General features: G+C 50.0%; 1 protein-coding gene across 4 annotated transcripts in view; it reads right to left on the bottom strand.

The window, feature by feature from the left end:
* UBE3C (ubiquitin protein ligase E3C) overlaps nucleotides 1-18,716 on the bottom strand; it is a 114,172-nt gene that overhangs the window by 27,876 nt on the left and 67,580 nt on the right. For 2 of the 4 annotated variants that reach the window (XM_069587241.1, XM_069587239.1), the window contains exons 15-18: nucleotides 18,017-18,104; nucleotides 17,547-17,644; nucleotides 16,579-16,711; nucleotides 8,117-8,364 (exon numbers count right to left, since the gene is read on the bottom strand). In XM_069587241.1, coding sequence (XP_069443342.1) covers nucleotides 8,117-8,364; nucleotides 16,579-16,711; nucleotides 17,547-17,644; nucleotides 18,017-18,104 — 567 coding nt within the window. The remainder of the gene's footprint in view (nucleotides 1-8,116; nucleotides 8,365-16,578; nucleotides 16,712-17,546; nucleotides 17,645-18,016; nucleotides 18,105-18,716) is intronic. The other 2 variants (XM_069587242.1, XM_069587240.1) reach the window with 1 other exon arrangement.

Here is an 18,716-nt window from a genome sequence, read left to right as displayed (position 1 = left end):
AAGAGAGTAAATCATCAGGTGTTGAGTATGGAAGGTCATTGTTTGCCATTCCTGCATTAGTAACAGTAAGCTTGGGAAGCCCACTCAATCCATCAGAGCTACCTGAATTTTAAACAGAAACTCCACTGTGACTCATAAAATGTAAATGCACAGGTATAATTTTTTACACGAGGCAGGTTTAAGCCTTTAGAGCATTTAATATACAAGCACTAATAAATGATAGCACTAAAAACTGCGGCTGCATCAGCTAAATGGATTATAAATTAAATTTCCATAATGTATGCAACTGAGATACAAATGTAAGCATAAATCAAGGTATTTCCTAAACACAGGTTAATTACACACCCTCAAAAACTGCCAATTTTTTATGCAAAATAATCCACTTAGCATTTTTCATATTGGCCTCAATCCTCAGTCCGCTGCACGCTTGTTCCTAGAAGCGTATCAATAACCACTTGTCAGGAAAACACAGCAATAGGTATATGGAGAAAACCTGTAACATATTTTTCAACTGTCTGTCTTTTATGAGTGTTTATAGCTAGAAATTGTGCCAAAATGATCTGAAATAAAAAGGATTAATTACGGTAGAAGCCTTTTAATATAAGTGAGTGCAGTCGCCATGCAATTAATGCAAACCGTGCCCCTGCCTGGACGGGCGGTGTGAGCCGCATCTCAGGCTGGTTCTGTTTGCTGCCAAATAACTTCAGTAATTTACTACATTAAGAATCAATAAAAAAATAATGCTTTTCAAATGCATCTCTATCAATCTTCAGGTAGTTCTAAAGTGAACATTTATAACTTAATCTAAAAACTATATCAGAGATGTCCTGTTTTAAGGCCACTCTAATTGAACAAGGAGATAATAATTTTAATTATTTCAGATCATGCTAACCTTGGGGTCTACAAAATTAAAGATATGTAAAATAAGGATGTAAGCTGATACTAATATGCTATTTAATTTAGCAGTTGTATCTCAGAAAAAATGACGGCGAGCCGAAAGCCGTGCTCTCTGACTGGGCTACTGTGGACTCTCAGGCTGAGGCTCCTGCAGGGCGGGGGTGCTCCTGGCTGTTAGCCCACCGACGGTGCCCACTCACGCAACACAGCGAGGGAGTACCCGCTGTGTGCGGGGACCTCTATCGGCAGGAAGGAATTCTGCATTCACAAACTGGTTTGCAAAAAACCATTTTTTCTGAGACATTTCAGGTTGTCAAAATTACACACATGGAGATTTGCTTCAAATCCTAACTGCTCTCTCCTTTAGCTCTGTCCACACAGCTGCCTGACCCTCAGTGACGAGGGCGCTGTGTGTCAGGTTTGACCTGCCCCCCACCACCTAGGGGGACGAGGCGTCCTACCAGCCCCGGAAGCCAAGGAGAGACCTACTCCATCATTCCAACAGGTAATCTGCACCAAGGGTTTGACAGCTTTATTTCTGAAAACAGCCCGTTCACTTCTGAAAACCTCTGAGGATGCTGGGTGGGTGGGAGGCGAGAGGTCACGCCTTCAAGCCGCTCTCCTCACTGGGCATCGGGAAATCCTCCCAGGCACACAGCTACTGCCCAGCAAGTGCCCACTCCTGGCCACTCCTCCAGGCTCAGGCTCCCCCGCCCACCAGGTGATGGAAAAGTCACGTCCCCTTCCCCCGCCGAGAAGTCAGTACTGGTATATTCACAGAGCTGTGCGGCCATCACCCTCCAGCTGAGTTTTGAACATGTCACCCTCCACAGCAGAAGCCTTGAGCCCTGGGCTGTCCCCCCTCACTCCTGCACCCCCAGCACAGAACTCTTGGAGGCCTTTTCCGTAGCCACACGCACTTTTGGGTGAGCCACCTAGCCTTTGGGCACCTCTGACGATACCCTGCCTGAGTTTCTGCTGCCCGTGCCCATCCATACCAGCAGAGGCCAGGAGGCCTGCTCACCTTGTCTCTGACCCCCGGGGTGGCACCAGGAGCCCCTGCCTGGTCTGCCTCACGGAGGAGCTCAACAGCCCCCGGCTGCCTCCCAGAGAAGCTACCCCGATGTGAGGAACAAGAGTAGCAGTATACGTCTTCACCTGGCTCGCTTTTCACAGTGACTATTCATTTATCTTTAAAATGTATTTATTTGGCTGGGTCTTCACTGTGGCATGTGGGGTCTAGATCCCTGACCAGGGATCGAACCCAGGCCCCCTGCATTGGGAACAGGGAGTCTTAACACACTGAACCACAGGGAAGTCCCCAAAGTGCCTATTTGAATGCATAGAAGGATTTAAATGGGCGGATTTTATTCATTTTTTAGATAATTACTGTGCTTACTGCACAAATAAAGAGCAAGGAAAGACACGCTGTGCACTTTAGGCAGCACCAGCAAAGTCTGTGTTCCTGATTTTCCCGGTGAGAATCTAACATGGCTTAGAAGAAGAAAAACAGCCCTATGTAACACTGACCCGCACTAAACTAGTGTGTGGAGGGCTTCAGCATGTGAGAAGGGAGTCTGTGCCCCGCAGCCAGGACACTGCCGGAGCCCTGGAGCCCGCGTCCACAGCCAGAGAGGCTGCTGCAGCGAGGGGCCTGCCCCTCAACCGAGAGCAGTCCCCATGTGTCACAACTGGAGAAAGCCCCTGCAGACCAGCACAGCCAAAAAAATTTTTTTTTTTAATAAAGAAAAATTTTTTAAAATGTGACAAGGGATATCTCAGTGGAAAGCAAGATCTGCTTATGCGGGGGCAGAAAGAATTCTGGTGACTATCTCAGAATAGCTAAAACTTCAATAATACTTTTAAGTACTGAAATCAACTGAATTCTGGCATACACTTGCCATTTTTTACTGTTCAATAAGACCATTTTAACTTCATGTTTAATTCTGAAGAAACAAACTTATATAGAAAACTATGACCTTAACTAGGAAGAAGAAGAATCTCCAGATTTGGGAACGCGTTGCTTTTAATGGAAAAGAATATAAATTGTGATTAGAATGCTATAAAAGCAGTACAATTCTCTGAAGGGATAAGGGTCAAATAAGTAATCACTTATAATAAATTATAAGTTTTACATATTTGTTAATTATGATCTTTGATTTTTCTGTTTCTCAAAAAAGTTGAAGGTCAACAAGAGGAAACGCATGGTGAATCATCCCTGCGGTTAATTAACTGGGAGATTCAGAGAAAGCCTGCTTCTGAAATCCGCTGACCTCTAAATAAAAAGAGTCTTAACATTAGAGAGTCTCAACATGCAAGTCTTGATTGGAAGACTTGTGCTTAGCACAGAACGATCAACTATTGGCTGAATGATATGTTTAAAAAAGCCTGAAGGAAAGATACAATAACTTCAGAGCTCAATCAGATGAAGCAGCTCAACTATGCTGACCCTTAATGAGCTGGCGAGTTCGAAACAAGATGTTATACAACAGAAGCTTTGTCATTTAAGGACCAAAGTAACTTAAATTACTAGTATTCACCTCAGTTGACAGTTTCAAAGCCTCAGCAAATTCAGTGAGCATTCTATAAAAGGATTCTAATAAATACAAAAATAATTTTCCCAACTCTCAAAAGTCTCAGGATAAACTGTTAACTGCCAATACTACAGTGTATGATTCATTAGGTGTAGACGGAATTCCACTCAAATACAAAATTATAAAGTATGCTGAAGTTTTACATCTGTTAATTAAAAATTTGAAATATATGACCAAGATATTATCAAACAACCTGATTTACAGACATTCTGTTCCAATTAAATCAATATTCCAAAGCAAGGGGAAAAAAAAAATTTCCAAGTACAATTCAAATATGATAAAAGATTTCCTTCAATAAATATTCTGAACTTAATTGGCTTAAATGGACATAGGTGCTTCTATCTGTTTTAAAAAAAAGTTCAAGATGACATTACCACATCCTTGAACTGTTTATTTATTCCCTGTCCAGAGTCTGATTTACAGGCGATAAAATGCAATCACAACCCACACCAGAGCAGGAATCATCTGCTAATGGAACTTTTAGCGAGAAGTGACCAGTGACATGAGGTAATTCTTCCTATGCAGGAGCGCTCCTGAGGACCTCACTGCACTTCATCACAGTAAACAATCACTAACATATGCATTAAAGAAAATTTAAATACATTATGACCCAATAAATATCATAATCAATCAATAGACAATTTTCTTCTCTTAAAGATTTAATGTTCGGATACCACACTATTAGTGCTATGCTACTACACTCACTTAGATATGGACAATTTTTAACATGCTGGTACAAAGTTTAACCATTTATAGTCAGAAATGTTTTAGAAACTAGTGCTCCCTTAGGAATTCCCTTGCAGAAAAGTATACAAGTAAAATCTTTAAAATGAGGAACTAAATTAAGTACCATTCTCAAACAACGATAGTTTTGTTGTTGCTTTTGTCTAAACTTTATTATTTCAAGATCTTTATTAAGACAGCATTTATACACACTTCACTTTTAGGACCTGGAATCTGGTTTACAGAGCTGATACATTCTGGAACGGAGGAGTAAGAGGGTCTGCTCTCCTCTGGAGCTGCAGCTTCACAGCAGATGTGTCCTTAGGGAGGCTCCCACGTGAGCAGCGCGATTATGCAGACACACACACGCGCACATGAGCAGTGCCACTATGCAGGCACACACACACACGCATGCGCACGAGCAGCGCCCTCTGCACACACACACGCAGTATCACACCAGGGCCTCCCTGGCAGAAGGCTGGACACAGAGAGGAATGGAACAGGGGCGAAACAAACCCGCACATGTGTGGCTAACTCAGCAAGACCGCCAGGACGGTCAGACATGCACATACAACAGCACACGCAGACACTATCCACACAAAGCCTTGCACATGAATGTCCACAGCAGAATTACTCCTAAGAGCCAAATCCGAGCCTCCGTGAAATAACAAACTGATAAACTGTGGCAGTTACTCGCATGACGACATCCTGTTCAGAAAAGAAAGGAATGAAGCACGGATAATACGCCACCACGTGGAGGAACCCTGAAAGCACTACGCCAAGGCAAGGAAGCCAGTCATGAATGGCCACAGGGCCCGCGACTCGGCTCACAGGAGAGGTCTAGAGCGGGCAAGCTGCAGAGACAGAAAGGAGCTGAGGGGTGGCCCAGGACTCGCAGGGCTGGAGCAGAAGGGGAGTAACTGTGAATGACGTGAGGTTTCCTTCTTTACCACTTTCTTCTGAAATCTTGGTGGTGACGGCTGCACAGCTCAGTGAACAAACTCTCCCTCACTGACCGGTGCCCCTCAGAAAGGCAGAGCTTCACGGAGTGTGGACTGTGGCTTCTGGTAAGTCACAAGAGCATCGTCTGCTCTGCAGGCCCCGAGTTTAATTAGGGTGCTTCTCTAACGGGCCACTCCGTCCAAGGAGCTCCGGGGGGAGAGCGGAGTTCTGCTAGAGACAGCATGGACCGCATGAACAGACCTCAAATGCGCTGCATAAAGGGATTTAATGATAAAGTTGAAATTTACTATAGTTCTGACTAACTTTTATAGAAAATCACATCGCAACACTGGTCTCTAAATTACTTCAGGGTGACAAAGCTCCTGGGCTGCCCACCCTGGACACGCATCCCGTCCGGTCTGTCCCCCAGGCTGTGTGTCCTGCCGCCAGGAGGACTGTGCCTGCCCTGCGCCCACCTCCCTGACCCCACAGCTGCCTCGCACACAGCACTCAGCCTCCTCCAGGCTACGCTCTCCTCCAGACAGAGACCCCTCCTCCGTGGCCTTCCCTGCTGTGCTCAGTCAGGACGCCCCAGTGCGCCCCGCCGCACTGCCAGAACGACCCCACGGGGCAGAGCCCCGCCCAGGCCAGGGCAGCGTGCTGCCCGTCCCCGGAGGGCGTGGCACTTGCTCGTCAGCTCTCTGCAGGGTCTCCCAGGATCCGACACCACCCCCCGTCTGGTTCTGCATCCACGGCCACTTCACCAAAGTCGGCCGCCCCACCTGGGAACACCAGCCCACGTGCCCACTGTCCTTCTCCAGAACCTCTCTCACCCCTTGGGGGCCAGGCCTGCTGAGAGGCCGACACGACCCACCTGTAACCCTCCCACCCCCTCCCCCGGAGGCACCCGAAGAACTCATTTCTATCATGCCGCCCCCTAAAAATATCACCCAGAACAACCCTGAGGTCCACGACTGAGGGACGATTCTGTAACGCGGTTGTCACAGCACCGAGGACCACTTGGCAGTACCAGGAACACAGTCCTGACACCTCACAACCAGATCGGCCCTTGAAAAGGGGCTGAGGGAAACGAGCCAATCGCAGAGGCGGCCACTTCAGAGGCCACGCGCAGGAGCGCACGGAAAGGAGACACACGGCACGCTTCCCGAAAGCCGGCCGGCGCCTCCCTCGCTTCTTTCTGGAGGGGGAGGGTTGACACGGGTGATGAAAATGCCCTGTGCTCACAGCGGTGACCGTGCAACTCTGCGCTGGCACTGGAGCCCCTCACCCGTGCTTTTCAACTGGGTGAGCTGCATGGCTGGCGAACTCTATCTCAATAAAACCAGGACAAGAAAAAAACAGACACGCAGGACACCAAAACGTGCCCAGCAATCCAGCGTCACTTTCCTGCCCTCACACGCGTCTCCAGGAGCCTGGGCACCTCCTCGCGCGTCCCCAGGGCCTCCCTGAAACCAGCACGCCTGTCACCCCAGCACTTGCTGAGAACAGAGGCTGCAAGCCAGGGCGCGGGGAGCCAGCTCCCGCCACGGAGACCCCGGCCCGTGTGTCCCCACTGCACGGCGCACGGACCGCCGAGGGAGAGGGCCCAGAGCACCGAGCCCAGCGCTGCCCACCCGCTCCCACTGCGGGGAGAGCAGCCGGCTCCGCCACAGCGCGGGAGCCTTGCTCGTTCCCTAAGCAATGGAACCGGGGGAGACCTGGTCAGGGGCTGGAGTCTGCTGCCCTGAGTTTCCGAGCTGCCTCCGGCCACTCCTTTGACCTCAGAATATGAACTGATTCCAGTCCCTGTGTTACAGTGCAGTCTCTAAAAACGTGGTGGACGGCAATTAAACATCAGGCATCCCTCTCCACCATCTCAAACGGGAAGTAAAAGAACCAGACGGAAACTGAGCACCTGCGGGCTATGCCCTGCACATCCGCGGGCCACGCCACGGTCTGATTTCCCCAACCCCACGATGTGACAGTGCTGGGAGACGCAGCCCCTGGTGCTTAGGGCATGAGGGTGCGGCTCACATGAACAGCGTCAGCGCCCTTACAGAGAAGCCCCGCGGAGCTCCCCGGGCCCCGGCCACGGCCCAGGACGGGGCCGCACCGAACAGGACACATGGTGCCCTGAGCCAGAGGCCGGCCCAGGCTGTGAGAAGCCAGCCTCTGCGGGGTGTAAGCTGCCGGCCTGCGGCACCCTAGGGCAGCAGCCTGGACAGACGGAGGCCAGGGCCGGTCTAGGCTAGTGATGGTGACTGTCCTGCTCCTGACTTCAATGGGAACGTGTGCTTTCAAAGTTGCATCGCTAAACAGGAAGTCTCCAACAGGTTATATAATTAAATTTTCCTTTCATCTACAACAAAGAGTAAGCTATGTTTGGCGAGACGGTGCACACCATCAGGTGTTACATTCTGGCCACTGCAGCGTTATGGCAGTACCCTTAAGGGGCCACATGTCAAAAGAAATGGCACGCAGCATAAACATTCAATGCACGCTGAGTAACTACGGCCCTCTGTCTCACAGCACTTTGAACACTTCATAGAACCTTCAAAGAATCGCTTTTAATGCTAGTTATCAACAAGAGCAACTGTGGAAAGACTCACAATATCTGCACTGCCTACGCACGCAGGTAATAACTGTGAGGCTTATAAGCAGAATTTCATAGCTGTGTTCTCTAGTTCCTACACATGTAAATTTTTTTTTTTTAAATTTTTTGCTGCTGCCACTGTAGCTGCCCGGGTCAACATCCCCCAGTCCTCTCCCCCTTCTCCTACACCAATAATTTTTAATGTTATGTATGCATGTAATATAGCTATAAAAGAAAACACTATTCAGGGGTTCATCAAAATTACATAAGTAATTCTGAATAGAGGTCGTCAGACAGCAGCCACACAGGAGCACATAACGTCAGCACCCGCGGCTGGGGACCCACATTCACGCTGAGTGTACGTTACCTTTCCGAGCATCCTGCCCAGGAAGTAGTAATGTCTGGCGAAGGCATCGCCCACAAGCATCTGAGCAGCTGGGTTGGGGTACAGAAGCCCTTCGTTAGTGGTCTTAAAGAACCCCTGGTTGGGGTTGAACCCTGACTTCAGCAGCTCGTTTAGAAACTCTCTGAAAATGCCGCCGCCGTCGATGCCGGCTTCGTCCAGGCCGTGCGCATTCAGTAAGTGCACACGGATCCGCTTTTTCAAGTCAGGCTCTGTTAAAAAAGGGGGGTGGGGTGAGGAGAAAACATCTTTTTAAAAAGCAATGAAACAAGTTGGTATTACAGGAAGTCAGGGGAGGGGAGCAAGAATACTGAAACTATTTTAATGCAAGGCTTAAAAAACCCAGCAACATTAAGAGGAGACAATGAGCTAGGCTGACCAGGGCTTCCCTGGGATGACTCCACTCTGATCAAGAATGGAGCGGGCAGGGGCAGGAGGCAGGTGTTCAGGAGAAAATATGAACCCCCCTCCCACATTGTAACAAACTCAAACACTAGATAGAGGGGAGCAGGCAGAGTTAGGACCTAAGGATAATATGGGCACACAAAGTCGCCAAGGAATGCAAAGAGACACACCAACAAAGAAGTCCCCGACGCTAACGTCACACAGACATTCTGAAAGAAGTGAATGGCACGAGAGTCAGGACGCCAGAGGCTGCACCATCACTTAAAACAATATTTGGCTAAAGAACGGGGAAAATTCTGGTTATATAATGTGCCACAAGACTAAATTTTAAAAAAACCCCGAGAAGCTGAAGCTTGCCTGACATGCGAGACACACCTGCACACGGCCCTCGTGAGGGCAGCGCACAGAAGGAGGACTCCAGGCCCCAGACTCGCAGCGAGTGCAACAGTTTCCACTACGGGCTTCAGGACACAGGCCATGAAAGATCGCTCCGCACGTCACAAAGGCCCTGCCCGGCTCAGTCCCGGAGCAGGTGGGTGTCTGACCCCGAAAGGCGCGTCCTGCCTCGCTTCCCTCTGCGCCCTTCAGGCACCCGGCATGGAAGGGGGGGGGCGCGGGCCCGGCCGCAGGTCTGCTCTGCAGCCACTGCAAAGGCAGTGTGCAGTCGCTCACACAGGTCCGGCCCGAAGCACCTCAAGGCACCAGGGGGCCTCCAGGAAACAGCCTGGAGACGGGCTTCGCCTGCACAGGTTCCACTGAACCCCACCACGCCATGGGCAAGTGCCAGCGTTAGGGTCCCAGGACCTGCCGTGTGAGCCTGTGCGCCCTGACCGCGCCTACGCGGAGGGCCGCCCACCCCACCAGGGAGGACAAACGCTGCGCCTGGCGAGTGCACAGCCACCTGATTCCTACCCCGGGCAGGAACCCACGCCAGGAACCACACACACACAGGAACCGCTTCCAATGCCCCAACCGTCTCCGGCTAAGAACAGCCCATTCCCTTGTGACAAAGCCAAAGACAGGGACAGTGAACTACTCCTCCAAGGACACGCAGCACGCAGGGCCAGGGCAGGGCTGCACTTTAACGCACACTATTTGACACCTAACTACACTTAAATGAGGGGCTGTTCACTGGTGACTCAATTCCACAGACATGCTATCTGCATCTGTTTTGATCAATTACCAGACACAGTCATCCTCAGAGAGAATTCCAAGCAGGTGATTGCGGGTGCAACACAGCCTCCACATCTACCTGCCATGCGCAGCCTTAAGGATGAACTGTGAGCATTTAGCACATACAATACTTCTCAGGCTCAATGTCAGCAGTTAGCAGCGTCATATTCTGCAAGTTCTAAGTGTAAGCAAACGTTGTGTAACTGGGAAACGCCCAACCAAGGCACACCCGTTAACTGCTGGCACTGACGCTCCAGGCAGGGGAGGAGGGGTCTGTCTCAGAGACTTCACAGAAGCTGCCTCTCAGTTCTGGCGAGAGCTGAGAGCCTGTGGCTCCCCAAATCTGACTTCTGTAAACAACAAGACACAGCAACACAGTATTTTTAGAATCAAATCTAGTCTTCTTGGCACTGGATTCAAAAGACAAATTGAAAGCACCCACTTACGGGGGTAAGACTGGGAGGGGGGGCCCTAAGTAAACTGACCCTTGAACAATTCAGCAGGAGTCGGGGTCCACACAGTTGAGAATCCAGGTGTAACTGTGCCTCTCTCACTGATAACACGAACGGTCAATTAGTACATTTCATATGGTATACAAGCTACATAATGTACTCTCACGGTGAAGTAAGCGAGAAAAGGAAAACATTATTACAAAAGTCTAAAGCAAGAGAGGACATTCACAGCACTGCGCTCACTCACTGCCAGCTCCAGTGTACATCATCTGCTTTTAAGAGCCACCACCGGCTGTCAGCACCTGTGACACCGTCTACATGACACACAGCACCGCAGATGCTGTGCATGTCACCAACACCCGACATCAAACAACACGCAAACGGGAGGAAGCGTTAGCTGCTCAGTTGTGTCCACCTCTTTGCGACCCTATGGACTGTAGCATTCTAGGCTCCTCGTCCACGGAATTCTCCAGGCAAGTACTGGAGTGGGCTGCCCTCCTCCAGGGGATTGTCCCGACCCAGGCATCAAACCCTGGGTAAAAAGCCACTGCAGGCAGATTCTTTATCATCTGAGCCACCAGGGAAGAGCAGACTCTAGGAGATGGTGAGGGACAGGGAAGCCTGGCGTGCTGCAGTCCATGGGGTCACAAACAGTCAGAAACGACTTAGGGACTGAACAACGTGGAAAAGGAACGCCTATCTGTTCAGGGGTATGGTGACTCGGGCACTGATGAAGCAGCTCCGGGAAGACGCTCTGCAGCCGCCCAGCCGGTGCGCTAAGGAACAGCACAGAGGAGTGTTCACAGCGCACACTGCTCCAGTTCTGCTCACCATTCAGGGCTGGCGCCACGGTTCCCTGCTTCAGAAACCCCTTACCTGTGACGACAAGGTGATCAGCAGTTTCCTCAATCATGAGAGAGAGAGGCAGAGTGCTTGGTAATATAGCTCTTTGAAGGCCAAGTCAAAGCAGGAAGAAAGCTAACACGGTATTATTACGGTCAGCATCCCTCACTCTAGGCCTCTGAAAGCACGGGCTGTCCACTTCCCTGCAAGTCCTGACCAGGACGGTCTGCAGCATCAACACTCGGGTGACGAGGACGATGATGAAGACACTGCAGTCTCTTATACAGACACCGGGCTTTAACAGGAAGGCGCTCACACACACAGCAGCTAACGTGTCACTGGGCGGTGTGACGATTCTTGACCATGAAGTGGAAGTGGGTCACTAGAGAAGCCTGCCCCCTCCCGTCTTCAGGCTCATTAGGCTGGGTGGGGCAGAGGAGGGAGCAGGGAGAGGGGTGGTCTTGCTGCACAGGGTGGCAGAGGCAGGTGGTGGAGGGGACAGGAGGCGCAGGCCCATTTGGCCTAACTTGATGGAGACACACCACAGCTTCTGCCCCGACGTTTCTGCTCTTCTCTGAACCTGTCTTTACAGCGGTGACCCCGCTCCCACTGTTCGCTGTAGTCTTGGCGCCCGTATCCCGGAAGACCCAGGGCGTGACACAAGTCAGAAGCCGTCCTCGACGAGCAGAAGGCCCTGCCCGGGGCTCTGCGTGCGTCTCCCGCTCCGCTGCCTCTCTGGCGTCTCTTCCTCATCATCAGGCCTGGGTTGGAGGCAGTCGTTGCCCAGTAGCTCCCCTCACGTGGAGTCCTCTGGCTGCCCGGGGCCTGCTCCGAGGCCCCCGTGCCTATCACCAGCCGCACCCCGCCCCCCACCCCCGCCCATGCCTTCCCCGACCGGCTCAGCCGGAAGTCCTGTGAAGTCACATGCCGCATCCGGACGCCTCCCCAGCAGGAACGGGTTGCCCCGGCTCGGGTGCGTTCTTGGCTATCTCTCCAGCAAGCGTGGCATCTCCAAGGGTGTGGTTCCCCCAAGCTTGCGTGATGCTCTCTCTGCCGGGTTCTCTGACACGTTGCTGACGGGCCTTTCCTTGGAGAACCGTTGTGTACAGAGTCTGGAAGGTCCCCACGGCCCCGACCTAGAGGTTCCGTTAGAGACATGCTCTGTGAGCCAGCAGACCCTCCTGTACTTTCACGGGGTCTGGCGGCCACGGGCACCGCCCGAGGTCAGAACCCCCGTGAAGGCCGTTCTGATCCACCAGGTGCTTCCTGACGGTAAGGACCAGGCGTTGACAGAACAATCCAGAAAAAGGGCTCTCGGGTCCTGGCCCTCGCACCGTCCCACCAAAGGATGGACTGCTGGGGGTGAGCGAGCGCCCGCGCACAGGACCTGCTCCAACACTGCTGCTCACGCGCCCTCCTTTTAGTAACTGTCCTTTGTGGCAGTCTTTCCCAGAACACGCATTGCTGTCTGGCTGGAGCCCTGTTCAGGCAACTGTCCCTTCTCCTCAGTGACTGTCCCGATGGCGCGGGGAGCGCCCTGCTGCCCGTGGGGGCCAGGCACTGCCTCTCCTGTCCTCATGGCACCTTTAAAGCCAGACTGCTTTTTCTATGCTGCTTTCCGTTTTGGCTCTGCCAACCTTCCTTTTCCTGCAGGCTGTCATATAAGGTATGAAATAGCAACATAACATGCCATTTTGAACAAACTGGAAACAAATTTTAGGGTTCTCTTCACAATTTTAAGACTCTCTTAAAAATGCTTGACAATTTTTAAAGCAACATGGTTACTAAGTGATTTTTTTTTCTTTACAACTAATAAGAGAAAGTAAATTTTAAGGTATGTCAGATAAGTGGTGCAGAAGGAACTGGCAGCCCACTCCAGCATTCTTGCCTGGAGAATCCCATGGACAGAGGAGCCTGGCGGGCTACAGTCCACAGGGTCACAAGAGTTGGGCACGACTGAGCGACTAAACCCAGGTAAATGTAAAGCTTTGACAGAACATATGGATATACTTTGAGCTGAAAAATTTTTCAGAAAAAGGAAATTAACTGAAAACGTATCTGAATTTTATATAAATATGTAAACTTAAAATATTATGAAAATAAAAATCACAATCGCTTAGTAATTTCTAATTACATCAATGTCACTGGAAATTAAACAATCAGTAAAAGCAGGCGTAGAAGAAAACATGTTATTATGCATGTGGACTTCACTCTGTCTCAGATCATTCTGTAGGAAGGCCTTTCTTATGACAACCCTGAACACGCCTTCAATCCAAGGCAAAAACGGGGTGCCACAAGACGTGCAAGGCTCTCCTGCCTGCGTAGCTGCCGCCACAGCTCCACAAACCTTTCCTTCACCTCCCTTTCCCTGACAGTGGTCCTCACACTGGGTTCTCTGCCTTGCAGGGGTGGTGCCCACAGCTGCGGACACAGACCAGACAGCTGGACATCTCCCAGGAGCGTCCTGCCTCTTTCCTGCGCCCTGGGAGCGCGCCTGGCGCCATGAGCAGCACTCCGTGGGGCTTGCGGGGCTGCGCCAGCCACGAGGGAGACACAGGGATGCGCAAGTGGGTGCTTTCCACTGGCCTCTGTTTGGCACAGGGCGTGATCAGGCGGAGGCGGGGCTCAGGCAGCAGCAAGCAGAGGCGGCCCTGGTCGAGGGGGTGGACTGACCCTGCAGACCGGCGGCTCCCACGGCTCCGGCTCCCCTGCAACCTTGCGCCTGTTTCCATCCCTCCCAGCTGTGGGCCCCACACATGTCCTCTGAGTGTCTCCGTAAGTTTTGATACATTTTAACTTTTTATAATAGATTTTGTGCATATTTCTGGCAACAAGTGATAAAACAGACTAGCCTCTACATATGTCTCATGCATTCATGACAAATTTTTCTTAACTTCTGCAGTATTCTAGGTTGAGTAGTTCACCTGCCAGTGTTTTGAAATTGTCACAAATCTCCAAAAAGTTCCTGGAGAAGGAAATGGCAATCCACTCCAGGACTATTGCCTGGAAAATCCCATGGACAGAGGAGCCTGGTAGGCTACAGCCCACGTGGTTGCAAAGAGTCGGACACGACTGAGCAACTTCACTTCACTTCCAAAAAGTTTGCCAATGTATTTCTTGAAAAGAAAAATTTGCCCAAGTGGACCTGCATAGTTCAAACCTGCATTGTTCAAGGGTCAACCAGATTTTGATTTTACCGTTATCATTTCTTCTTCAGAAAAACAAGGTAACAAATCTTGCCCATTAAACAAAACCGAACCAGCATGCAGGAGCAGGAGCGTGCTCTCAGGAACTGAGCGGAGCCCAGCACCGCTCCAGCCGCCGCCCCGCACAGTGGGCCACACGCAGCGTGCCGTGGTGGGGGGCGCCAGCTCCCCTCTCAGAGCCACGGGCTCCAAGGGCAGGCGGACTCCCGCCCACAGTCCACACAGAGAAATGCACACGTCACCCTGCTCGCTGAGCTCCCAACTGCAAAAGAGACCACACAGCTGCTGTGAGCTCCACCACATCAGCTCGAGTGTCAAAGGAGGCGAAACCCACAATTCATAAGACTGTTCTGAGATGATATGAGATACGAGAGCCCATAACGAATGGCCATTATTTGCTTCCGTGATTAAATGATATATGGAAAAATCATACTAATTGGTTACATGTAAATGACTAGGCAACAAAGCACTTCAAACCAATATTCCGTAAGCAAACATACTGAGATGATATTTAATTTTACAATCTGCATAGCAAAGTATCAAACAATTTTAATATATGGTTTAAAACTTCTTAATAAGGGTCAGACTTAAAGAACACTTTAAAGATTTAAAGCACTGTAATACAGATATTATATGATTTTTCCAAATTCTTTAGACTCGGTGAGACTATCAGCAAGCACAGCTGAAGAGCTGGCGTGTGGCCAACTTCTGAGTAATTCTCAAGCTTAAGGAGTCATTAGGAATCTGGGGCTTGTGTCATTGAGCAGGAACAGCGTACTCTCCATGAAACAGTTTTAGAGTTAATTGAAAACTGTTGCTAAGCACACGTTCTCATTTTGGCTGAAGAGCTCAGAGAGATTCGAGCCCCTGACGGAAGCCCCGGTTCACCAGCACAGAAGCGGGTCTGCCATGGACAGCCACGCCCTCCCCTGCGGCCCCTCACGAGGCACTGGGCTCCTGGTTCCCAAGTCCTGCCTCGGGTCTTGCGTCTCAGGAAGCCTCCAAGCATCAAGCACACCTCGGCTCCTCCCTGAACACCCTGCCAACCATGGCCAATTTGACACCCTGTTACAGCTCATTTTCCTTGTTTTCAAACACAAGTTCAACAAACACCTACTGAGCGCTAGCTGTGGGGACCCTGGCTTAGACCACGAGGCCCTCAGTGAAGCGGGACACACAGACGGAGGACTGCCAACACAGTGACACGCGGCACGGCATGGCACGACTGCGGCTGGGGCTCGTCTCCAAGGAGCCGCAGGGCCCAGAGCGTGAGCTCTCGCTTCCTCCCCAAAGCACCTACGCTAGGGATCAGAGCAGCTGATCTCTGCCTCGCTCACACAGAAAGCTCTGAAAGCACGGCGTCCCAGGCGAGAGTGACCCACAGAGTGGGGCACTCAGTCTGCGGTCAGACTGCAGCTCAGAGTCCGCCTCAGTGTGCGGTGCTGATGTTAGAGGGCTACGGCGTACGTAATAGAACTAAGTTATGTGCAGAACAAAAATTCGGCCCACAAAATCGAGAACAGAGTAAGGGAACAAGCGAAGCCAGCCTTCCTCTGCTGCTCCTACAAAATGACAAAAATAGCTCTTTATCTGAGAAGAGAGAAAGTATTCAAAATGAGAGGCTCTGCTTTTCTGGAAGAAAATTAAATTGCTGCCCTAAAATAACAGGCAATTGCTATCCCACAGCTGACAAGCTCCCATCACCTGTACTGATGTAACACTGATTTCATGTGATAGCATGGACACCAAATTCTGAAGATAGAACTATTAATAAATAAATTAGTAACACTAAACCCGTTACACTGAGTACCAAAGATTAACATAAGACAAAAATGTGCCGTTCACCCCTGAATGCTGTCCAAATCAACGTTATCATGCAATTCTTTCATCTCATAGAAGTGTCACTGAAGCACACTTACCTTTCTATCAAGAAATTTGGATTGCAATGGTGTTTACTTTAGTATATTTAACTTGGCTTACATTTTATGACATTTACATAGACTGTTATAAACAAAATACAGTCTGTATATGGCTCTCCACCAACATTTTTATAATTAAAGCTTGTCAACTAAATTTTAAAGACAGATATTTGGGGACAGGAAGAGTTTCTTATCTTAAAAAAACAAAAACAACATCTGAAAGGTTTCTGTGGCAATAAGTATTTGCCAATATTAGAATTATTATTTGATAATAGATATACATTCCCCCAAATCTGACGTACATTTGTTTTAAACAGTCATCACAGAATAAGATGATCAACACTAATTTTTGTAATGATCACCCTTTCCTATAACCCCCCCCAGCCTCCCCCTGTCATATGAACACATACAGAGAGAATGATATGTACCATTTTCAGGGGAAAGTTTGTCATAAGCATCTTCATAAATATAATTTCTTCTTATTGTGACATTAATTCCATCCAGAAATGGACCATCTCCTTGAACTTCTTGCTTATCTGCATAAATCAATCTCTGAAAGATCTAACAAAGGAGAAATTATAAGGTTACTTGAAAACAACATTTTGTTATAAACACAAGCAACCAAAAGAAGAAATTGTTACATAAACCTTAAAGTTTTTTATCTGCATAAATTCTGAGACGGGTTTTAAAGGCCAAGATACCAAATACTGATGTTATGCCTTATCAATAAATGTGCAGTATTTATGTAATATTGCTCTTTTCCCCCACTTCACAACAAACTTTTAAAATCCCATGCTATGGCGTATTTTCGGTACTTCCTTCTGGAGACTTCTATACAACTCCAGGTGGAGCAGGAAGAAGAGCAGCTGTGAGAAGGGGTACATTGATGCTATGGGTAGGGCGCTCCCCAGGGTGAGAAAACCCCAGTAGCTGGTTTTATGCTAAAAGTCCAGTAGAGGGCGCTCAGGAGTTATGTAACACCATGTGCGTATGAGTGTGCAAGCGTGTGTGAGGTTTCTTTTTTTACTTTTTACCGGAATATATTTGATTCACAATGTTGTGTTAATGTGTGTGGTTTAATGAAGAAGTGTCAATAGTGTTAAATGGTCACCCTGTGAGAAGAGTGGGCAGGCCTAAAAACACCCCCTTGAAGCTGTTTTGTAAGTAGAGAAGTGAGGCCGTTTTCAGAAATTTGCTAAGTAAGTTGGTGAATAGAAACAAAACATCTTTCAAGAGGTATTTGGTTGGGTTACGCTTTTATAAACCATGGTCAACTATTACAATCTAGTGAGAAAACACATTATTCAATCACAGGCTTCAGAAAACTTCCCACTGGTGTTACTTTTTCACACTGAACCCGCTGAGTCAATCTGCAGAGAACCAACTGGAAGCGTACCTTCACCCGCTCCTCAAACGGAACCACAAAGGGCAGCTGGGTCAGGATGGCGAGCTGCCTCTCCTCAGACACGGACAGCGGCGGGGACTCCAGACCTACTGCAACCAGAGGGCGCCCCGTGAGCCTGCCCGCCCCTGCAGATGCGGGGCTGCACTGCCAGGCTGCACTCCCAGACACCCTGGCACAGGGGGCACTACTGGGGCTGCCAGGGGCGGGAGGGGGCTGGCTCCCAGTCACGAGGCGCTTTCCAGAGATGAGACTCCTGACTCAGCTGACTGAGGTCAGAGGCCACAGGCCAGGAACCTGCGGCGTGCGTGGCAGCACACAGCCCACGCTCGGCCAGCTCAGGGCACGGGGCGCGCAGGTGCAGGGCACGCACCGTCCAGTGTGGCCTGCAGGGCACGCGCAGCAGCACACAGCCCACGCTCAGCCAGCTCGGGGCATGGGGTGCGTGGGCGCAGGGCACTCACCATCCAGCGTGGACCGCAGGGGCCCAATCCTCCCCATCCGCCGGAACCGCCACGCGTTCCTGGACGCTGGGACGTAGAGCTGGGTGACCTGCGGGGCCACAGACTGCTCAGTCCTGCCTGCTCCTTCCCAGGAGACGCTCTCATACTCTCCCCTACGTGGGCCACCTTTCACATTTTCACACTGCAGTTATTTTTCCTAAATACACTCCAGGGAAATCTCTACTTGCTCTAATCAACAACATGTAATATCTGGACATAGTAAATCACCACACAATGATTGCTTTACAAAGAAACCAGATTACCCTTAAAATCAAGCAGTTTATTACCATTACCAAATATTCATGACTAAAATAAGTTGTATGAATGAGTAGCCAAATAAGGCTGGTAAGTACTAACCCACTGTCTCTCAGGTCCCCTCATCTGACCCCTGTCAGAAAGGCCCACAGGCCCGAGGCCCTCGCCGCTACAGGACCGGCCGCAGCTCCTCAGCCTGGGCCATGGGCAGGGCTGGGCGCCACAAGCTTAATGCAAAGATGCAGCGTGCGTGCAGACAAAGCAACGCTTCTGAAACACTCCTGATGTTTCTTTTCTTTACCATTTCTGCAGTCACGCTTCTTCTATACCCAGTCACTCTCTGCCCCTAGCCCCAAAATTCTGAGATGAATCCAGTCATGTGTTTTCCTGACAAACAAAAATGAAA

This window comes from Ovis canadensis, chromosome 4, assembly GCF_042477335.2.
Source record: "Ovis canadensis isolate MfBH-ARS-UI-01 breed Bighorn chromosome 4, ARS-UI_OviCan_v2, whole genome shotgun sequence".
NCBI classification, from domain to species: Eukaryota; Metazoa; Chordata; class Mammalia; order Artiodactyla; family Bovidae; genus Ovis; species Ovis canadensis.
This window is presented reverse-complemented; position numbering and strand designations above follow the sequence as displayed.